Raw genomic sequence first — 18,970 nt, 5'->3', positions numbered from 1 at the left:
TCATAGCATGATAGCACTGGTCCTTGCAAGGACTGTCCTCCTGGGTGCATGAACCCTACTCGTTGTACTACATACACACAGAGACACACACAGACACAGACACAGACACACACAGACAGACAGAGACGCACACACACAGACGGTCCGCACAGACACAAATACAGACACACCCAGACACAGACACACACGCACGCGCGCGCGGACGCCTGACAGCCCTGCTCCTGGCAGGGACCGCGGGGTCTCGGGCTGCCCGGCGGGCAGGAGCGCGGCGCACGCGCAGACGGGGCCGCCCGCCTGCCGGCCGCCCCTCCGCCCTGCAGGTGGCGCTGCCGCTCCCGCGCGGCCGCCGCGTCTCGCGGGCGCACCGGGGCGGCGCCGGCTCCGAGCTGGGCCGGGTCCGCCTCCCCGCGCCGAGGGCGGGCCGGGCCGGGCTCCCGGAAGCGGCGGCCGCGGCGCCGGGCGTCCGTGCGTCCGTCCGTGGGGCGGCGGGGCGATGCGCGGGCTGTGAGCCGAGCGCGCGGGGCGGGGATGCTGCTCAAGCTCCTGCAGCGCCAGACCTACACCTGCCTGTCGCACCGCTATGGGCTCTACGTCTGCTTCGTGGGCGTCGTCGTCACCCTCGTCTCCGCCTTCCAGTTCGGAGAGGTGCGGGGGGCGCGGGCGGCGGGGGGCGCGGGGCCCCGCTCGTGCCGCCGACGGTTGGGGGGGCGCGGGGCCGGCCCTGCCCCAGCCCCGCCGGGTGCAGCTGCCGCGGCCCCAGGTCGTCGGTCTTGCTCCTGCAGGCCGTGTCCTCCGTGCACCCTCCTCACCCTCCTCCTCCTCTCCCTCCACCCCCTCCTCCACCCCGTCCTCCTCCTCCTCCTCCTCCTGGGACCCCCGACTTGCCGCCGTAACCCCAGACTCTCCCATAGCCCCTTGCCCCTGTGGGGTCTCTCCTCCTCCCCCTCCTCCTCCTCCTCCTCCTCCTCCTCCTCCTCCTCCTCCTCCTCCCCCTCCTCCCCCTCCTCCTTATCCTTCCCACTCCCTCCTCCCCTTCCTTCTGGGACCCCCGACTTGCCTTGGGAACCCCAGCACCTCCCATAGCCTCTTGCCCCCTTGGGGTCTCCTCCTCCTCCTCCTCCTCCTCCTCCTCCTCTTCCTCCTCCTCCCCCCCACTCCTTCCTCCCCCTCCTCCGGGAACCCCCTCCTTGCCGTCTTAACCCCAGACTCTCCCATAGCCTCTCCCCCCCCCCCACCCCCGTCTCTCCTCTTTCCCCTCCTCCCTTTCCCCGCTCCTCCAGGGACCCCCGACTTGGCATCGTTACCCCAGACTCTCCCATAGCCTCTTTCCCTTGGTGGGGTCCCTGCTCGTGATCACCCGAACCCCGCCCCCCACGGCCCACCCGGCCCTAGACATTTGATCTCAGCCCGTTCCCCGCACGCGCGGCGACTTGGGTCCCAGGGGGCCACCGTGCGGGGCCCGTGGACTGGCGGGTCGCGGGGCGTGGGGGTGGCGAGTGCCCTGTGCCCACCGTGCGTGCGCCAGGGACCGGGTTTTGCACCTTGGGGGGTGGGGGTGGGGGCGTGCTGTGTCCGTGGTCCTCGGGCCGGCCGGCTGGGGCGGCCCCGCTGGTAGCTGCGCGCACGCGGTGACAGGTCGCGCAGCCCCGGGGTGAGTGGGGTGGGGGTGGGCCCCCCTCCCCGGAGCCGCCTCGGCCCGGGGGCCCCCCGGCACGTGACCCGGGCTCCCCAGCAGTCTCGGACTCCAGCCCCGGCCCGGGGCCCGGGGGCTGGGGGAGGCGCTGGCGCGGGCCGGGGCCAAGAGTCACAGGACAGGCTGATCGTTCACCCCGCAGGCCCAGCCGCCGGCCCTTTTGGATCCGTTTTTATTGTGCAAATAAAGGGGTTGGGTGAGGCTGTCAGCTCCCCGGTCGGTTCCTGCAACAGGTTTGCGGGGTGGGGGGTGGGGACACCCAGGTGTTCCCACGGCCTTGGAGCCTCTCCGAGGCGCGAGGCGCCGCGCGCTTAAACGTTTGCTGGCGTGGAAGCCCGCCTGGTGGTCTAGGTAGAAGCACCCTTCGCCGCTTCATCCGGTGGTTTTTTGCTTTTTGTTTTCAGTTCTTGGGGTGGGCTGGGGTGGGGGCACGCCTTCTCGCCCTTGTTATCGCCGGCAAGCTTGCAAGGAGAGTTTAGAGGCTGCTCCCAGCCAGGGGCTGCGGAGCTGAGCTTTGGGGACCCGTTCTGTGCTAGGGGGAGTGATCTCTGGCTTCACATCCCAAGCACACACGCCCCGCTCTCATACGGCTTTTTGTTTTGAGGGGTGGGGTGGGGATTGGCTGCTCAGGGCTCACTCCTGGCTCTGCACGCAGGAATCACCCCTGGGGACCATATGGGATGCTGGGGATGGAACCCGGGTCAGCCACGTGCCAGGCAAATGCCCTCCCTGCTGTATAGAGCTCTGGCCCTTCATGGTGTTCTTGATAGGGGTGGGGTGTAGAGACTTGGAGTGGAAGAATTACTTAACCCCTCTATATCGCTGACCCAGAGTGATAATATAATAATATTATTTTTTAAAATTTATTTTGTGTCTGGGGTCACACTTAGCAATGCTCAGGGCTTACTCCCGGCTCTGCACTCTGGAATTACTCCTTGTGGTGCTCGGGGAACCATCTGGGGAGCCGGGGATCTCATCTGGGCTGGCTGTGTGCAAGGCAAATGCCCTACCTGCTTGCTGTACTGTCGCCAGGGTTTTTATAGCGTCATTAAGCCCCACGTGTGCGCCTTAAGTTTGTCACTGCAGGTCTAAGCTTCATCAGCAACAGAATGGATTCTGTTTGCTGCCTTTTCCCACTCTCCCCGGTCCGTTCTGGACACCCCTAATTTGCTTGTATACGTGTTCTTGGGTTTTATTTGATTCGTTTATTTTGTTTCCTCCACTGACCACCTGTGAGTGAAACCATTCAGGGTCTGTGTCTGTCTGACTTAATCCACAGAGCATGGTGGCCTTCTGGATTCATTCATGTTGAAGTTTTGACTTAAAAAAAAAAAAAACAGGGCAGTAAACTGGAAGAAAAATGACATTTTCAAGAGTTTGAAATCTGCCTTGTTGTAATTTTTTTCTTTGGGGAGCTAGAAAGCTGTGACGGGTCTTCCCATGAGCTGGCTGGTTTGCATGTGCTTGCCACGTGCTGGAGGATTAACCCCTGGCCGGATGGTAAAACCCCATGAGTGAGGTTGAGAACGCCTTTCTCGCCCCACCCTCTGCAGCGCAGGGTCCCGCCAGAGTATACAGTCTGAAGATTTGTTTCGTGAATGAATTCTATGGCGTGGTTTCCAAGCGAATGTTTTTGGTCCCAGGGGCTGTAAGTCTTGTAAGTAAGAGTGAGAGAGCGCGCACAGTTGCAAGCGGGAGATAAGTGCCCAATATTACACTGTCCGCTGCTCCGTTCTCGGTTCCCTGCTCACATCCTAATCCCACCAGTGCTTGCATAGGCAAGCGTCTTATTGCTGATTTTTTTTTTAAACCTTGATTATAATTAGCTGTTTATTATTAACTCTCCTGCAGTGTGAAGGTGACTCAAGGCATCAGCTATTAGGAAAACAAAATGTGCGTGTGTTTTGGGGGGCCGCCAGGTGGTGTTGAGGGCTTACTCCAAGTTGTGTGCCAGGACTTCCTCCTGGCGGGGCTCACGGGCCCAGTGAGGTGCGGGGGGTCAAACACCCTACCTGCCGTGCTGTCGGTCCAGCCCCTGTAGCTTTTCATTTTCTCTTACTTTGTATTTTGGGGTGCGTGCAAGGCCAACGCCTGACCGACTACTGTACAGTTGATTGTCCTCTTTTTTTTTTTTTTTATAGTCCAGGGCTGGCGATTTGTTTACCAAAAGCTTGTCACAGTCTTGAAATGGCCACAGAGCTTGAAGTTGGTAACAGACGGGAGACGTGAGAGGCCCATTAGGGTAGCGGGGGGCTGAACCCTCCTGCCCCTCGGGAGAGAGTCTCCGAGGTTAGGAGCTGCTGGTGCAGTATCCACAGGGCTGACCCGGCCCAGACACATTTCACTGCCTTACCGACAGTAATGTGCTTAGTCCTCGTGGCATTACCCCGTGACCCGCGACTGTGGTTTATAGGGCCTGTGGCCCCTGGTGTTCAGGGGACACTTCCTGCTCCCTGCTGGTGCGTGGGAGGGGGTCACTCCTGGGGTGGCTGGGGGACCTCGTGGTGCCAGGGGTGGAACCTGTCCTCCGGCCTGCAGAGCTGAGCTCTCACCCAGGGGCTTGCTTCCTCCCCAGCCCAACACAGGTCATTTATTGATTGGATTGTTAACTGTGAGTTCCTTAGAGTCTGTTTTCTCCTTTTCATATAAGAGGTCACAGTTTGTCACTTCTTTTTTTTTTTTCACTTCTTTTTTTTTTTTTTTTTTGCTTTTTGGGTCACACCAGGCTATGCTCAGGGGTTACTCCTGACTCTGCACTCAGGAATTACTCCTGGCGGTGCTCAGGGGACCATATGGGATGCTGGGAATTGAACCCTGGGTTGGCCGTGTGCAAGGCAAATGCCTTACCTGCTGTGCTATTGCTCCAGCCCCTTGTCACTTCTTAATAAGCCATTGGAAACACATCCACGTCCTGGGAAACAAAAATGGAACCGAGGGAAGGAGATCTAAAACAAATTCCCCCCTCCCCCCCATCTTAAGTTTTCTGGGAAACCCCTGGAATTCCAAGAGCAGCGCAGCCATGGTCTCTGGAAGTCTCCATTCCCTCCTGCCAGTGAAGGCACTAGATGGTCCTCTTGAGTTCCTTTCTGAGCTCAGATGCTTCTGGTTTTATTTTATTTTTTAATTTTTAAAATATTTTGGGTTTGGGGGCCACACCTAGAGATGCTCAGGGATTACTTTTGACTCTGCACTCAGGAATTACTCCTGGTGGTGCTGGGGGACCACATGGGATGCCACGCTGGAACCCGGGTCAGCCGTGTGTAAGGCACGCACCCTCCCCGCTGTACTATCTCTCCAGTCCCGGAGAAACTACTTCTGACTTTAAATAGATCCCATGAACTATTGTATGACTTTAAAGTGTGTTTGGAAGTGTAAATATCCAGGAGGTCATTATGCACTTGAACTATAATGGCCCATGCACATATACATACACACACACACACACACACACACACATATATATATATATATATATATGGTGCATATACACACACCCAAATCTATAATCCCTTCTCTGACACTTCTGGAACAACAGTGAAATGTATGTGTATTCATACTCAGTGCGGGAAAATAAAACTATAAATAACTTGAAGTCAGTTTAGGTCAAGTTTTGCCATCAAACTGGTTCAGGTTACATTCAAGTTAGCTGGCAAATACGGTGGCGAAATATCTTGAGAGGTTTTTGGACGTGGGGTTGTGAGTAGAAGTGGTTGTAGACCACTGTGTGTGTGTGTGTGTGTGTGTGTGTGTGTGTGTGTGAGTGTGTGTGTGTGTGTGATGTATCAGTTCCTTACGTGGCAAAATACGGTGGCAAAATATCTTGAGTTCTTTGGACATGGGGGTTGTGAGTAGAAGTGGTTGTAGACCACGTACGTGTGTGTGTGTGTGTGTGTGTGTGTGTGTGATGTGTCACTTCCTTATGTGCACTGAATATACCCATAAAACACTCCGGAGTGAACCTCCATCAGGAAGCTGGGCTCAGGAAGACGCCATCTGCTCTGGAGAGTAACTGTCCTGACCTGCCTTTCGCCCACGTGCGTTTCTGCCGCCACTTGTGATTGGGAGATGTTACAGTTGAGTGAAAGCGAAGATTGAAAACTGGGTCCGGCTCCAGGGATGTTCAGCCTGGGCTACCAGTTTCTCTTCCTGGCCTGGTCTCAGCAAAGAATCTGGCTGTCCCCTCTGTCTTTGCGGAGTTGATTCACTAAACGCTGCTCCTTCTCTCCAGTCCCGGAGAAACTACGGGTTTCTGTAGTGTGCTCTGTGAATGTTATGTTTTTGCCGGCGGCCAGGGAAGAGGGACAGAGCCCGGGAGCAGGAGGACAGGGCAGCCTCTGGCCAGCGTGTGAATCTGCCATAGCCCCTCAGTTGATTTCTCCCCGGCTGCCTCCTGCATTGGAGCAGCCCATCTTTTTTCCCCCTCCCCCTTTTAATTGAATCACTGTGAGCTACAGTTACAAAACCTTCATGTTTGAGTTTCAGCCATACAATGATCGAGCACCTGTCCCTCCACCAGTGCACATTTTCCACCACCAGTGTCCCCAGTATCCCCCTGCCCCCATCCCATCCCTCCCCCTGCCTCAAGGGCAGATAATTTCCCTCTTACTCTTTCTTTCTGCTTATGGGTATCATGGTTTGCAATGCAGATACGGAGAGGCTAGCACGTTGGGTCCTTTATCTACTTTCAGCACACGTCTCCCCTCTCGAGCGATCCCTGCAACCATCATTGACTTAGTGTATCCCAGCTGCCTTCTCCCCCGGCTCGTGAGATAGGCTTCCAGTCGTGCAGCCCGTCTTTTTGAGGGGGTAAATTACTTTGGGGGAGGGGAAAGTATATGTGTGTTTTATGTGTTTGGGACCATGCCTGGCCGTGATCAAGGATCACTCCGGGGACTCGGCACCCTGTGTGGTGTTCAAACTAGGATAGGCCAGTGTAAGGCAAGTACCGTACCGCTGTACTGTCACTCGGGCCCTGGAAAGTATTTTTTTGTTGTTAAAGTAATGTTTGGGGCCAGGGAATTAGCTCAGCTTGCAGGAGGCCTGGATTCCAACCTCAGCACTGCCAGGGGCAGCCCCCCGCCCCCCACCAGCATGGAGCTGGGAGTAACCCCTGAGCCATAGTGGGTGACGCCCCCATGCAAAACATAGTAATCGAATCAATAATGCTTAAAAACTAATCAACTAGCTTTCTCCCCTTTTAGCTCTAATGTTCTGTGAACTTATACTTATTGAACATTTCACATAAAAATCATGAACTGGGGCCGGAGCGATAGTACCTGTAGGGCATTTGCTTTGTACAAAGCTGACCCAAGTTTGATTGATTCCCCTCGAGCACTGCCAGGAGTGATTCCTGAGCGCAGAGCCAGGAGTAACCCCTGAGCATCGCCAGGTGTAGCCCAAAAAAGCCCCCCCCCCAAAAAAAAAGAAGAAGAAATGAATGACTTGGGGTGATACTAGCAGCATCTTCCAGGCTTTGTTTTGTACGATGACTCGGACCAACTGTGGTTTCTTTGGGGTTTGCTCTTTCTGTTTTGGGGCCGCACCTGCCACTGCTCAGGTGTTTCTCCTAGCTGCTGCCCGCAGGGCAAGCACCATACCTGCTGGACTCTCTCTTCGGCAACCTCCACCCCCTCCCCCTACACACACACACACACACACACACACACACACACATTGGGGTTTCTTTTGATTTCGCAGACAAGGTTGGTCTGGTTTGTGCTGGGTGGCCTGGTTTGTGCAGGTGACAGAGGCGTCGATGGAAGGAATTCCTGTCATTTCTCCTGGGCCGACTTTGTCTGCTCGAGATGAGGCCCTGATAGACCCGTGGGAGCGGAGGAACCAGCCCAGGAGTAAGTGGTTAAATGCCCGAGGAGCTGCGCAGTAATTGCCGAGGAAATCAGAGGAAGGGAAGAAAATGACAGGCTGGAGCGTCCCCGAGGAAGGGGAGGCCTTTCTGAGGAGGCGGGAGCTGCCCTTCCCCCTGTCTGAGGCAGTGGAGGTTTAACCCCGATGCTGGCCACTGTCCACGGCTCTTGGGTGGAGCGATAGCGTCTCCCCCTGCGGGGAAGGGGTCTCCGACCGGTGCCCCTGCCTTGCTGAGGTTGGCGGTTCTGGTGGGGCCGCAGCAGGAGGAGCTCAGGGGTGACTTTTGGACTCTTGTCCCTGTTTTTCCCGCCCTAGCCCCTGGGCGGGCTTCTCCCTGCAGGGAGATCAGATATCGAAAACTAGCCTCAGCCACCGCAGCGGGCAGAAAGGGTCCGCGGTTAATGCCAGCGGGACCCGGGCTGGCCCTGGCCTGCCTGGCTTGGCAGTGCCTGGTGACCCGGTTACGCCCTCATTAGCCTCCTGATCGCTCCCAGAGCTGGGTTTGTCCAGGGATGTTCCGTTTCGGCAGAATCCTGCAGACCAAGCGGAGGGTTCCCAGAGGAAAATCTCCCGCCTGCTCCCAGGAGCAGGGCCCGAGAACGCCTTGAATCAAAGTCCGTCTCCCTGCTTTTTATTTTTTTCTCCAGGTGTTTGGGCCACACTTGGGGGAATTCAGGGCTTACTCCTGGCTCTGCTCAGGGATCACTTCCTGGCGGGCTCCGGGGACCATGTTTGGATGCCGGGGATTGAACCTGGGTCAGCCCTACCCCTGCCCCGACGCCTGCCTCCTTTCTCTACCCTTCGCCCGCCCGATGCTTCATCCCTGTGAGCCCTCCCTGGTCCCCGCAGGTGGGCTTTCGTTTTCATTTTCAGCGTCCGATTGTTAATTCCTGTGTCACCGTGAAGCTTGTGTTTTGTGGGCGACCCCGTGACTGTGGCGTGTGGTCTCTGTGTCTTCCGCGCGGTGATCTGCCCTGCTCGCCGTGGCGTTGGCCGCTGGGGCCTTAGCACGGTTGGTTTTGTTCACCCAACGGCGTGTGGGGAGGGAAAGCACGTGGCCTGAGCTTTCTCCCTCACCTGGGCCTCCGCGCCGCCCCAGGAAGCCGCTGTCTCCGGTTGCCTTTGCCCACTCACCCTTCTCAGAAGCCCCCACCCCCAGCCCCCCATCTCCCAGAAGAGGGTGGGTTTCAGTTCCCCTCTTGGCTGCCCGCTGCGCCTCCCCCGGGTTTGGCGCCCGTCTTCACTGGACGCACAAACAGCCGTGTGGATGCCTGCGTAGCGGCCAGCCCTCCCCAGAAGGTGGGGGCAGAATGTGCGCCAGGACCCCCACTGTGAGGTCCAGCCCCCCTGGCCAACCCCACCCCAGAGGGCAGTGGGAGTGGGCGTGTCGTCTCGTCCTCCGGCAAGTTCTCAACTTGTGCCCGGTTGCGAAAGACAGGTTCTTCAGAGAGGAGCACCCCGGGGAGGGGGGGACAGGGCGGGAGGTGGGTGGGAAATCTCAGGTCAGGCTTTTTTTTTTCAAATGAATCACCATGAGTTACGGTTGCAGACTTACATACTTCCGTGATTATGTTTCAGTCATACAATGGTCGAGTACTCATCCCTCCACCAGTGCCCCTTCTCCACCACCAATGTTCCCAGTATCCCTCCTGCCACCCCCACCCCATGCCCTGCCCTCCCCCCACCTGCCTCTGTGGCAGGCACATTCCCTTTTACTCTCTCCTTTTGGGTGTTATGGTTTGTGGTGCAGGCGCTAAGTGGCCATCATGCTCGGTCTAGCGTCTACTTTCAGCACGCATCTCCCATCCCGAGAGAGTCCTCCAAGCATCATTCACTTGATGGCTGCCAAGTCCCTTCTCTGTCCCAGCTGCCTTTTCACCAGCATGTGACACCGGCTTCCAAGCCCTGGAGTGATCCTCCTGGCCCTTACTTCTACTATTCTTGGCTGTTAGTCTCCCATTATGTTACTTTGTATTCCACAGATGAGTGTAGTCATTCCATGTCTGTCCCTCTCTCTCTGACTCATTTCATTTAGCATGATACTCCCCATGCCCATCCACTTATATGCAAATGTCATGACTTCATCCTTTCTAACAGCTGCGTAGTATTCCATTGTGTAGATGTACCAAAGTTTCTTTAACCCGTCGTCTGTTCTCGGGCACTCGGGTTGTTTCCGGATTCTGGCTGTTGTGATAGGGCTGCCATGAACATACATCAGGCGGCTTTTATGAGAGGAAAGAAGACCCGAGGCTGGCGCGGTCCAAGCTCAGTCCCTCTCAGCTCGGTTTCTCCGGGAGTGGAGACATGCGGGGTTGATGTGATAAGATGGGGTGTGAGCCCAGGGTGCAGGGGCGACGCCCCTGGGCCTTCCCGGGGGAGGGTACTGCCACCTCGCAGTTCTCAGGGGAAGGTCACGCCGCCTCTTTCCCTGGTGAACCCGCCGAGCGCCCCTGTCCTGCACCCGCCCCCAGGACGCGCCCACTGCTGGGCTGAGTGTTCCGTTCCGGCGCGGCAGTTACCCCCGAGCAGTGGCTTCTGGTGTCCTGGGACATTTCCCACACAGGTACCAGTTCCTCAGAGCGTGCCCAGGCCCTGTGCCTCGGGCTTTCCTGAGCTCAGTCTCCCGAGGCAGCGGAGGAGGCGTCTGTCTGGCCCCTCGCCCCCGCAGAGCCGGCCTCGGAGTCATGGGTTTGACGGGCGGATGGGTGTAAGCGCTGCAGCGGGCACCCAGGCGCGAGCTGAGCCACGGGCGACCCGGAGAGGAGCGGGCGGAGCTCAGAGATTTACGGGCCAGGCCACCTGGCTCTCCTGTGCCAGTGTGTTCCACGGTGACATCTTTGGTTACACAGGTGTGAGAGTGGCTGCCAAGTTCACTTGCTCTCCCAGAGCTTCCCTGGAGGCGTGTAGATGGTATCAGTAGAATGAAAACTTGAAAAAATAATGTCTCACAAACTTAATTTTTTTTTTTCTTATTGGATCACAGTGAGGTGCACAATTGCAAAGTTGTTCCTGATTGGGTTTCAGTCATTGATGGTGTTCCAACACCCGTCCCTTCACCCATGCACGTTTCCCTCCACCCGTGTCCCCAGTCTCACCAGTTTTGATGCCGTGCCAGAGGATGGCAAAGGAGAGAGTTCGATCTTTTTGGAAAACAATTTGGACCCTTCTCCCAAAATTTAAGAACTCAGCTTCCATGTGGCGCAGCAATCCCGCTCCAGGGCATCTGCCTCTAGACCCAAAGAGTGTTCAGGCAAGACCTCAGATGGTCACTGCAGCATCACTCGCCACCGCCCAAACCTGGAAACAAGCCCAGGGCCCGAGCAGAGATGGCCGGGCAAAGCCGCCGAGGTGCGGAGTGCACACAGTGGAGTACTACGCGGCCATAAGAAAGGATGAAGTCACGCGCTTGGCTGCCACGTGGATGGATCTGGAGGGGATCGTGCTGCGCAGAGTCCGCTAGAAGGGGAGGGCCAGATCCCGAGTGATCTCTCTCACAGGTGGGATGTAAAGAAGCACAGAAAGGGAATAAAGTGACCCGGAGCCATGGAGCCTAAGAAAATCATCTGCGGAGGAGAATGCACCAGAGCAGGGAGACCTCATGGAGGGCGTGGGTGGGGACACAGTGTCGGAGGGAGCGACGGCGGGTAGGGGAGGGGTGTTGTCAGGCACAAGTGACTGGAATACAAAACGTTTTTGTTAAGAATCAAAAAAAAAAAAAAAAGAAAAAAACCCCGGGGGCCGGAGTGATTGTACAGGAGGTGGGGCGTCTGCCTTGCACAAGGCCGACCCGAGTTTGATCCCCGGCATCCCGTGGGGTCCCCTGAGCACCACCAGGAGTGATTCCGGAGTGCAGAGCCAGGAGGAATCCCTGAGCACTGCCGGGTGGGATCCAAAAAGGAAAAATCTAATGTGTCGCGTGGCGCCTGGTGCAGGCACCCTGCGAAGGTGCCCTGTCCCTGTCTCTGGGCCCTCCGGGGCTGCTGGGCAGAGGCCCCGAGGCGCAGTTGGGCGTGGGGAGACCTGAGGCAGAGCGAGAGGCCTTGGCCGGAGCCGGAGTTGCGTGGGGCTGACCTGGGTGCCATCCCCGCCACCCTACAGGGTCCCCCCAGACCCTCCAAGAGAGACCCCTGCCTGCAAAGCCAAGAGTCAGCCCCGAGCACCGCTGGGTGTCGCTTAAAGAAGAACAAGCAGAGAAAAAGGGAGCGGAGACCAGGCTGGTGGGTGCTCTGTCTCTCCCGAGGGTGCTTCGTCACGGTGGCCGGGGAAGCAGAGGGCACCGGGGCTGCTTTATGAGCCGAGCACCGAGGGACTGTCGCCAACCCCCAGATTTGGCCCTGGAACGCTGCCGGCAGGAAAACAGGGGGTCTTGGAGACCCTTTGGACTGGCTGTTCCACACGCAGTCCTGTCTCCCGCTCTCGGGCGATTAGTCAGCCTCTGCGTGATTCACCTGCCCTAAATTAGGCGGCGGGGGGCGGGGAACCCAAAGGAGCTCTCTCCCAAACGTCCCGGCTGTCACATTTGTGCGGGGAGAACGCGTTCCACCCCCAGACTGGAAACATTGCCGGGCTGCCACGGGGGTTTATTGACTCATCCCTCTTCCTCTCCTTCGCTTCCTCTTTTCAAAAATTTTGTTCTCAGGTTACCCCCGGCAGTGCTCAGAGGTTACTCCTGGCGGTGCTGGGGGCCCTGTGGGACGCCAAGGATCACCCGGGTCAGCCGCGGGCGAGGCCAACGCCCTACCCACGGTGCCCTCGCTCTTCCTTCCCTTTGCTTGTGGGGTTGCACGGGTGGGCGGGCAGTGCTTGCTCAGGGGCTCTGGCACACGTTCTGTGTTGTCTTGGGGCCAGGCCCTGTGGTGCTCGGGAACTACTCGGGATTCAGTGCTCTGGGGGCCTGGAGGTGCTGGGACTGGAGCCCGGGTCCTCTGCATGCAGTTCGTGTTCCAGTCCTTCAAGTGGCCTCCCCAGCCTGTGGGCACTATCTAGGTGTTGTATTTGTTGGAGGTTGCTGTGTCCACACACACACACACACACACACACACACACACACACACACATATGCGTGCGCACCTGGAGTCGCACTCTCAGTCACAGTGTGTGTGTATGGGTTGGGGCCACACCCCGCGGTGCTCCGTCAGGGCTGACTCCTGGCTCTGTGCTCAGCCATGACGCCTGGCAGGACTCAGGAGACCCCACGTGGTGCTGTGGGTGGAACCCAGGTTGGCTTGCATCCATTAGAACATGCCCCCCACCTCTCCATACGGGGCCTCAGGTCCCTGCAGGGGTGCGTGTTGCCGTTGCCGGGTTTTAAATTCCTGCTCCTGGTTTTAAGTCTCTCTCCCTGCGCCTCGCCTCGGTGCCAGGCTGGGCCCTGGGGTGCGGCTGTGTGTGCGGAAGGACAAGGGGACCCCGGGAGGAGTTTCCCTCGAGCCGGGGCGAGTCAGGTCTGGGTTTGGTTTCTCCACCCTCAGCCCCTCTTCTGTGAGAAATGCTGCACGAGACACTGTGCATTGTGAGTCTGGGGTTGTTGGTTGTTCCCTTCCTCTCCCCCCACACCCGCATCCAGTCACAGAGGGGCTACGGCCGAGGAGGTGGGCTCCGGGCACCAGCGGTGCTGGGACAGCTCGCAGGCACAGATGCAGGGGTCGCTTGCTGTGGGGGCTTCATCCTCCAGGCGCCAGCCCCGGGGGAGGTGGGTGGGTCCAGAGGCAGGGAGGATACTGGACTCCATGCCAGGCCGTCAGGTTCGGGGGGGGGGGGGGGGCTCCTCTGATCCACCAGCCCCCTAGCGTGCTGCAGGCCCCCTGCCTCCAGGCCCGGGGTGGGAGCGTCTGCTCAGCCTGTTCGGTCAGGCGCTAATTCCCTTGTGCTGTCTCCAGGGACACACCCACCCGGATGTCCAGCTGACGGACTGGATGCTTGAGTCAGGATCCACCTAGAGTCAGCCTCCTCCTGACTCTGACAGATTTTCGTTTCTCCGCGGTGCATTGCCCACACACCCGGTGGTGCTGGGGGTGGGGGAGGCTGTCGCAGCATCTGGCTGTCGCATCTGGCCGGCTGGGGGTTGGGGCAAGGGCTGGGGGGAGGGTCAAGGTTGAAACTGTGGGCTGGCGCATGTGCTCTTTCCCGCCCGCCCCGTTCCTCTTCTGAGCCACCCCCCAGAGGTGCCCTGTGCTTGGGGTCAGGGAGTGCTCCCAGGTGCTCGGGGGACCGTGTGATGCTGGGGTCTAGCCCCCTGGGTGGTGTGTGCAAAAAGCAAGCGCCTTAGCTCCTGTTCTGTCTCAGTCGCCTCGATTTTATTTGTTTATTGTAAACTGGCCCTAGCTGGTGGTGCTCGGGGCTGACTCTTGGCTCCGGGCTCAGGGATCGCTCTTGGCAGGTCGGGGATCAAATTCAAGTTGGCTGCGTGCAGCACACGTGTCCTGCCCGCTGAACTGTACTCTCTCCGGCCCCTATAGCAGGGTTTTTTTTTTTTTTTTTTTTTTTTTTTTGCTTTTGGGTCACACTTGGCAATGCTCGGGTTACTGCTGGCTCTGTGCTCAGGAATCACTCCTGGTGGTGTTCGGGGGACCATATGGGATGCTGGGACTCGAACCCGGGTCAGTCGCGTGCAAGGCAAACGCCCTACCTGCTGTGCTATCGCTCCAGCCCCACCCCCACAGCAGTTTTAAGTAAGAAAAATTGCAGGAAAAGTAGAGAATGCCTATGTGTCTCTCCCCAGCAGAGTTCTTCCTGCTGTTTTATCTCGGACTTTCCTCTAGTCTAATCAACATTAATACCTTTCCAGCAGCCAGTGAACAGCTTACATTTGCATTCCTTCTTTGGATGATCCAGTTCTTAGACATTAACAGATGCCGGTTGCGTGTTATCCAGCTGCCATAAAGTATCACCAGTGTCATTTCGCCACCGTCCCTTGTCCCACCTTTGCTCCACTTGTCAGCCACCTTCCACATCCTTCCTTCCGCCCCCCCAGGGAGACAGACTGTGTGGTGTTTTGTTTTGTCTTTTTTTTTTTTTTAAAGAACGCTTATTAAATACCCGGTATTTTTTTGGTTTTGTTTTGTTTTTTAAGCTTCAAACCTTTTGCTTTTTTTTTTTAATTTTATTTATTTATTTATTTATTTATTATTATTTAAAAATTTTTTCTTTTAAGAGTGACCCGGTGTTTTCTTTGATGTTTGTTTCGGTGCTACTCCCGGCACAGGTGTGGGGTCTACTCGCTGTTCTGTGCTCGAATCCGGGGCTCCAGCAAGCAGAGTCTATATTGTGCACGTAACTTGGGCCTTTTCCTCAACCCCACGTAGCTCTTGCTGGTGCAGAGGGAAGTATCTCACAGCTGGGGCTTGACTTTGCATCCTGGAGCTGTAAATCTTTCAACTTTGTGCCTGCAGCCAGTTGCCGGTTCGGCCAGTTTTGGGGGGGCAGTATGCTCACTTGCTTTTTCATAATAACCCTCTTCTGGGGCAAGGGGTTATTATTTCAATTTTATAAGCTGGAACTTAGAGGTTTAAGGGGCTTGTCCAGATCACAGAGCTGGCACTCAGCTCTGGGCCTTCTTTAGTGACCCTTAATTATTGTTGTTGTTTATTATTATTTCCTTTGTTGTTGTTGTTTTTGGGCCACACCCAGTGGTGCTCAGGAGTTACTCTTGACTCTCATTCAGAAATAACTCCTGGACTTCTTGGGGACTATATAAGTTGCCGGGGACTGACCCTGGGTCAGCTATGTGCAGTCCAAGTGCCCTACTCACCATACTATCTCTCCAGTTCCTTGACACTTAATTGTTAAGTAGCCGCAGCTCTGTCCCGTGGACCCTTGTGTGGTGGTGGGAATATTCTGTGATTCTGTGCCGTGTGGTAGCTGACTTCATGTATCGCCCAGTGCTTGAAATACGGCAAATACGACTAAGATACTGGATTTTTTTGGGTTTATTTCCTTTTTGGGTCACACCTGTTGATGCTCAGGGGTTACTTCTGGCTTTTCATTCAGGAATTACTCCTGGCGATGCTTGGGGGACCCTATGGGATGCCAGGGATCGAACCCGGGTCAACTGCATGCAAGGCAAATGCCCTCCTTGCTGTACTATCCCTCTGGTCCTGATACTGGATTTTTATTCAGTTTTATTTAGTCTTAATTCGAGTGACCACAGGTGGCTATGGTTGGAAAGCCATTGGTAGGCAGGTGTCAGCTAGGACGTCACCTGAAGGGCTTGGACAGGGCCTCAGAGGAGGGCCGTGGGGTCAGAGTCCTTCGTGGGTCTGTGCTACTGCAGATTCTGGCTGTAAAACTCATACATCCAGTAGACCTGGAATTCAGTTTGAAAATGTTTTTAATGTATCTCCGAAGGGAAGGTGTTTGAGGCCAAGACCAACTTGGGTTCCATTCCCAGCACGGCCTCCAGCCACCCCTGAGCACCGAGCCGGGAAGAAACCCATAGCACACCTCTTGGTGTCACCCACCACCACTCACTCCTGCCTCTCCCCCACCCCCCAAAAAGAAAGAAGTCTCAGTTTTCGGGGCTGGAGTGATAGCACAGCGGGTAGGGCGTTTGCCTTGCACGTGACCGACCCGGGTTCGAATCCCAGCATCCCATATGGTCCCCTGAGCACCGCCAGGGGTGATTCCTGAGTGCAGAGCCAGGAGTAACCCCTGTGCATCGCCGGGTGTGACCCAAAAAGCAAAAAAAAAAAAAAGAAGTCTCAGTTTTCTTTCCTAGGAAAGGGAGAGTGATTTTGTTAATCTGTCATGATTAACCCTATCCTTAACTTCCTTTGCCCAGGTAAATATGTACAGTGGTCTGTTTTAACCTGCAGTAATTTTATTTATGTCCCTACAAATGACCAGCTAATGTGTGCTGCAATGTTTAATTCTGCTTCCAAAAAAGTAATCTAGAAATATCCTAGAAAAAACAACTTTGAGTTTATTCATGAACATTTGAATAAATAACAAGCCTCTTGGGTTTGAATCATTTCCTTTATGTGGAAAAGAAGAAATCGCCCCATTGAGAATAGCCATTTACTGCCTGATACGAAGAGTTGGTTTGTCACGAGGCTGTTCATTTATCTTAGCCATCGATAAAAGTGACTCGGTTGGGGCAGTGCTGTGGGCTGCCTGTTGCTTGGTGCCCTCCCCGAGTGCGCATGCGTGCTGAAACCTTATCCTTGATGTGGTGGCGGTATGGTTGGTCGCAGGGGGCCCACTGGTGCCGGTGGTCACATTCCGAGCAGTGCCCCCGGCTGGTGGGGCACCACTGACCAGAGAGCACCCCTGCCACAGGCTCTGACCTGGCACCCAGTCCACGAGCACTTGGTCCTCCAGCCTCTTGAGCTGCAGGACTGTTCATAGCCTTAGTCTTCCACCAGCCGACGGTATTTTGTCCCAGTTCAGAGACAGGAAAGACGGGCACAGGTGATTGATGTGATGGATGGTGCTGGGGGTTAGCACAAAAGATAAAGCTTAGGCTATCTCTGCGCCTCTCAGAAACTTTGCAGAATCTGCTGCAGCTGGGAATGTAGTAAACATCTGTAGAAGCTCTGAGCATATTTTGTTTATCTTGTGTTTGGATCACAGCAGGGCGTGCCCAGGGCTTAGCCCTGGCTCTGCACTCAGGGATCATGCCTGGTGTGCTAAGGCGATCGTATAGTGTGCTGGGATGCAAGGCAGGAGCCCTCCGCACCGTACTATCGTGCTATCGCTCTGGCGCAGAGCACTTCTTTCTTTCTTTCCCTTCCTTCCTTCTGTTCTTTCTTTCTTTCTTTCTTTCTTTCTTTCTTTCTTTCTTTCTTTCTTTCTTTCTTTCTTTCTTTCTTTCTTTCTTTCTTTCTTCCTTCCTTCCTTCCTTCCTTCCTTCCTTCCTTCCTTCCTTTCTTTCTTTCTTTCTTTCTTTCTTTCTTTCTTTCTTTTCTTCCTTCCTTCCTTTCTTCCTTTCTTCCTTTTTTCTTTCCTTTCTTCTTTCTTTCATCACCATGACATACAGTTGCAAAGCTTTCATGCTTCAGTTTCAATCATACAATGATCAAACACCCATCCCTCCACCAGTGCACATTTTCTACCACCACTGTCCCCAGTATCCCCCCACCCCCCTCCCTGCCTCTACAGCAGACAATTTCCCCAATACTCTCTCTACTTTTGGGCATTTTGGTGTGCAATGTAGATACTGAGAGGCTATCACGTTTGGTCTTTTATCTACTTTCAGCCCACATCTCCTATCCCAAACCTTCCCTCCAGCCATCATTGACTTAGTGATCCCTTCTGTATCCCAGCTACCTTCTCCCCTAGCTCATGAGGCAGGCTTCCAACGATGGAACAGTCCTTCTGGCCCTTGTCTCTAGTGTTCTTGGGTATCAGTCTCATATTATGTTATTTTACATTCCACAAATGAGTGCAATCATACTATGTCAGTCCCTCTTTCTGATTCATTTCACTTAGCATGATACTCTCCATGACCATCCACTTATAAGCAAATTTCATGACTTCATCTTTCCTAACAGCTGCATAGTATTCTGTTGTGTAGATGAACCAAAGTTTCTTTAACCAGTCATTTGTTCTTGGGCACTCAGGTTATTTCCAGATTCTAGCTATTGTGAACAGTGTTGAAATGAGCATACAGGTGCAGATACCATTTCTACTGTGCTTTTTTGCACCCTCAGGATATATTCCCAGAAGTGGTATTGTGGAGTCATTTGGAAGCCTAACTTCTAGTTTTTGAAGGAATGCCCATATTGTTTTCCAAAAACGCTGGACCAGTCGGCATTCTCACCGATAGTGAAGGAGTGTCCCTTTCTCCCCACATCCACCCCCACACTCATTGCTTTTGTTCTTTTGAATGTGTGCCCCTCTCTGTGGTGTGAGCCCATTTCTTGGAGTACTAACCAGTTGATTTTGGAGAGCACAGATATCTTCGGTGTTTTTTGTTCTGTCTTTTTGTTTTGTTTTGGGGCCGTACCCCGCTGTGCCCAGGGCTTACTTTTGGCTGTGGGCCTAGGAGTCACTCCTGGCAGGGCTCAGGGGACCCTGAGAGGTTCCAGGGATTGATCTGGGCTGATGTGTGTGCAAGGGAAGAGCCTCAACCCCAGTCCTTGCTTTGGTTTCTGTGTGAAGTCAAACCCAGGACCTCAAACATGCAAGGCAAGTGCTCCCCTGCACCCCTCGCCCTGGCTTCTTGTATGTCCCAAATAACATGTCCCACCTCTGCCCTGGGGGAGTTGGGAGAGGCACCTGTGCTTCTGCAGGGCCTCTGCCGTGTCTCTGACGGCCACCAGCCTTTAGCGTTACTGCGCTGAGGGAACACCTGTGTTTCTAGCCCGTGGAGTTTGCTTTGTCCAGAATGTTTTCGGATCCGGAGGCGTCGACAGATAGTCCAACAGATTATATTGCATCATTTTAAAATGTCATCTTCACGCGAACGCTTGA

At 55.3% G+C, this 18,970-nt stretch overlaps 1 protein-coding gene across 1 annotated transcript in view; it reads left to right on the top strand.

Moving 5' to 3' along the window:
• Positions 1–403: 403 nt before the first annotated feature.
• Positions 404–18,970, top strand: part of GNPTAB (N-acetylglucosamine-1-phosphate transferase subunits alpha and beta) — a 76,933-nt gene continuing 58,366 nt past the window's right edge. The window contains exon 1 of the mRNA XM_055118211.1: positions 404–645. Within this exon, the coding sequence (XP_054974186.1) occupies positions 529–645 (117 nt within the window). The 5' untranslated portion in view covers positions 404–528. The remainder of the gene's footprint in view (positions 646–18,970) is intronic.

Source organism: Sorex araneus, chromosome 10 (assembly GCF_027595985.1).
Source record: "Sorex araneus isolate mSorAra2 chromosome 10, mSorAra2.pri, whole genome shotgun sequence".
NCBI lineage: Eukaryota > Metazoa > Chordata > Mammalia > Eulipotyphla > Soricidae > Sorex > Sorex araneus.
The sequence above is the reverse complement of the archived record's forward strand: the minus strand, read 5'-3'. Positions and strand labels throughout refer to the sequence as shown.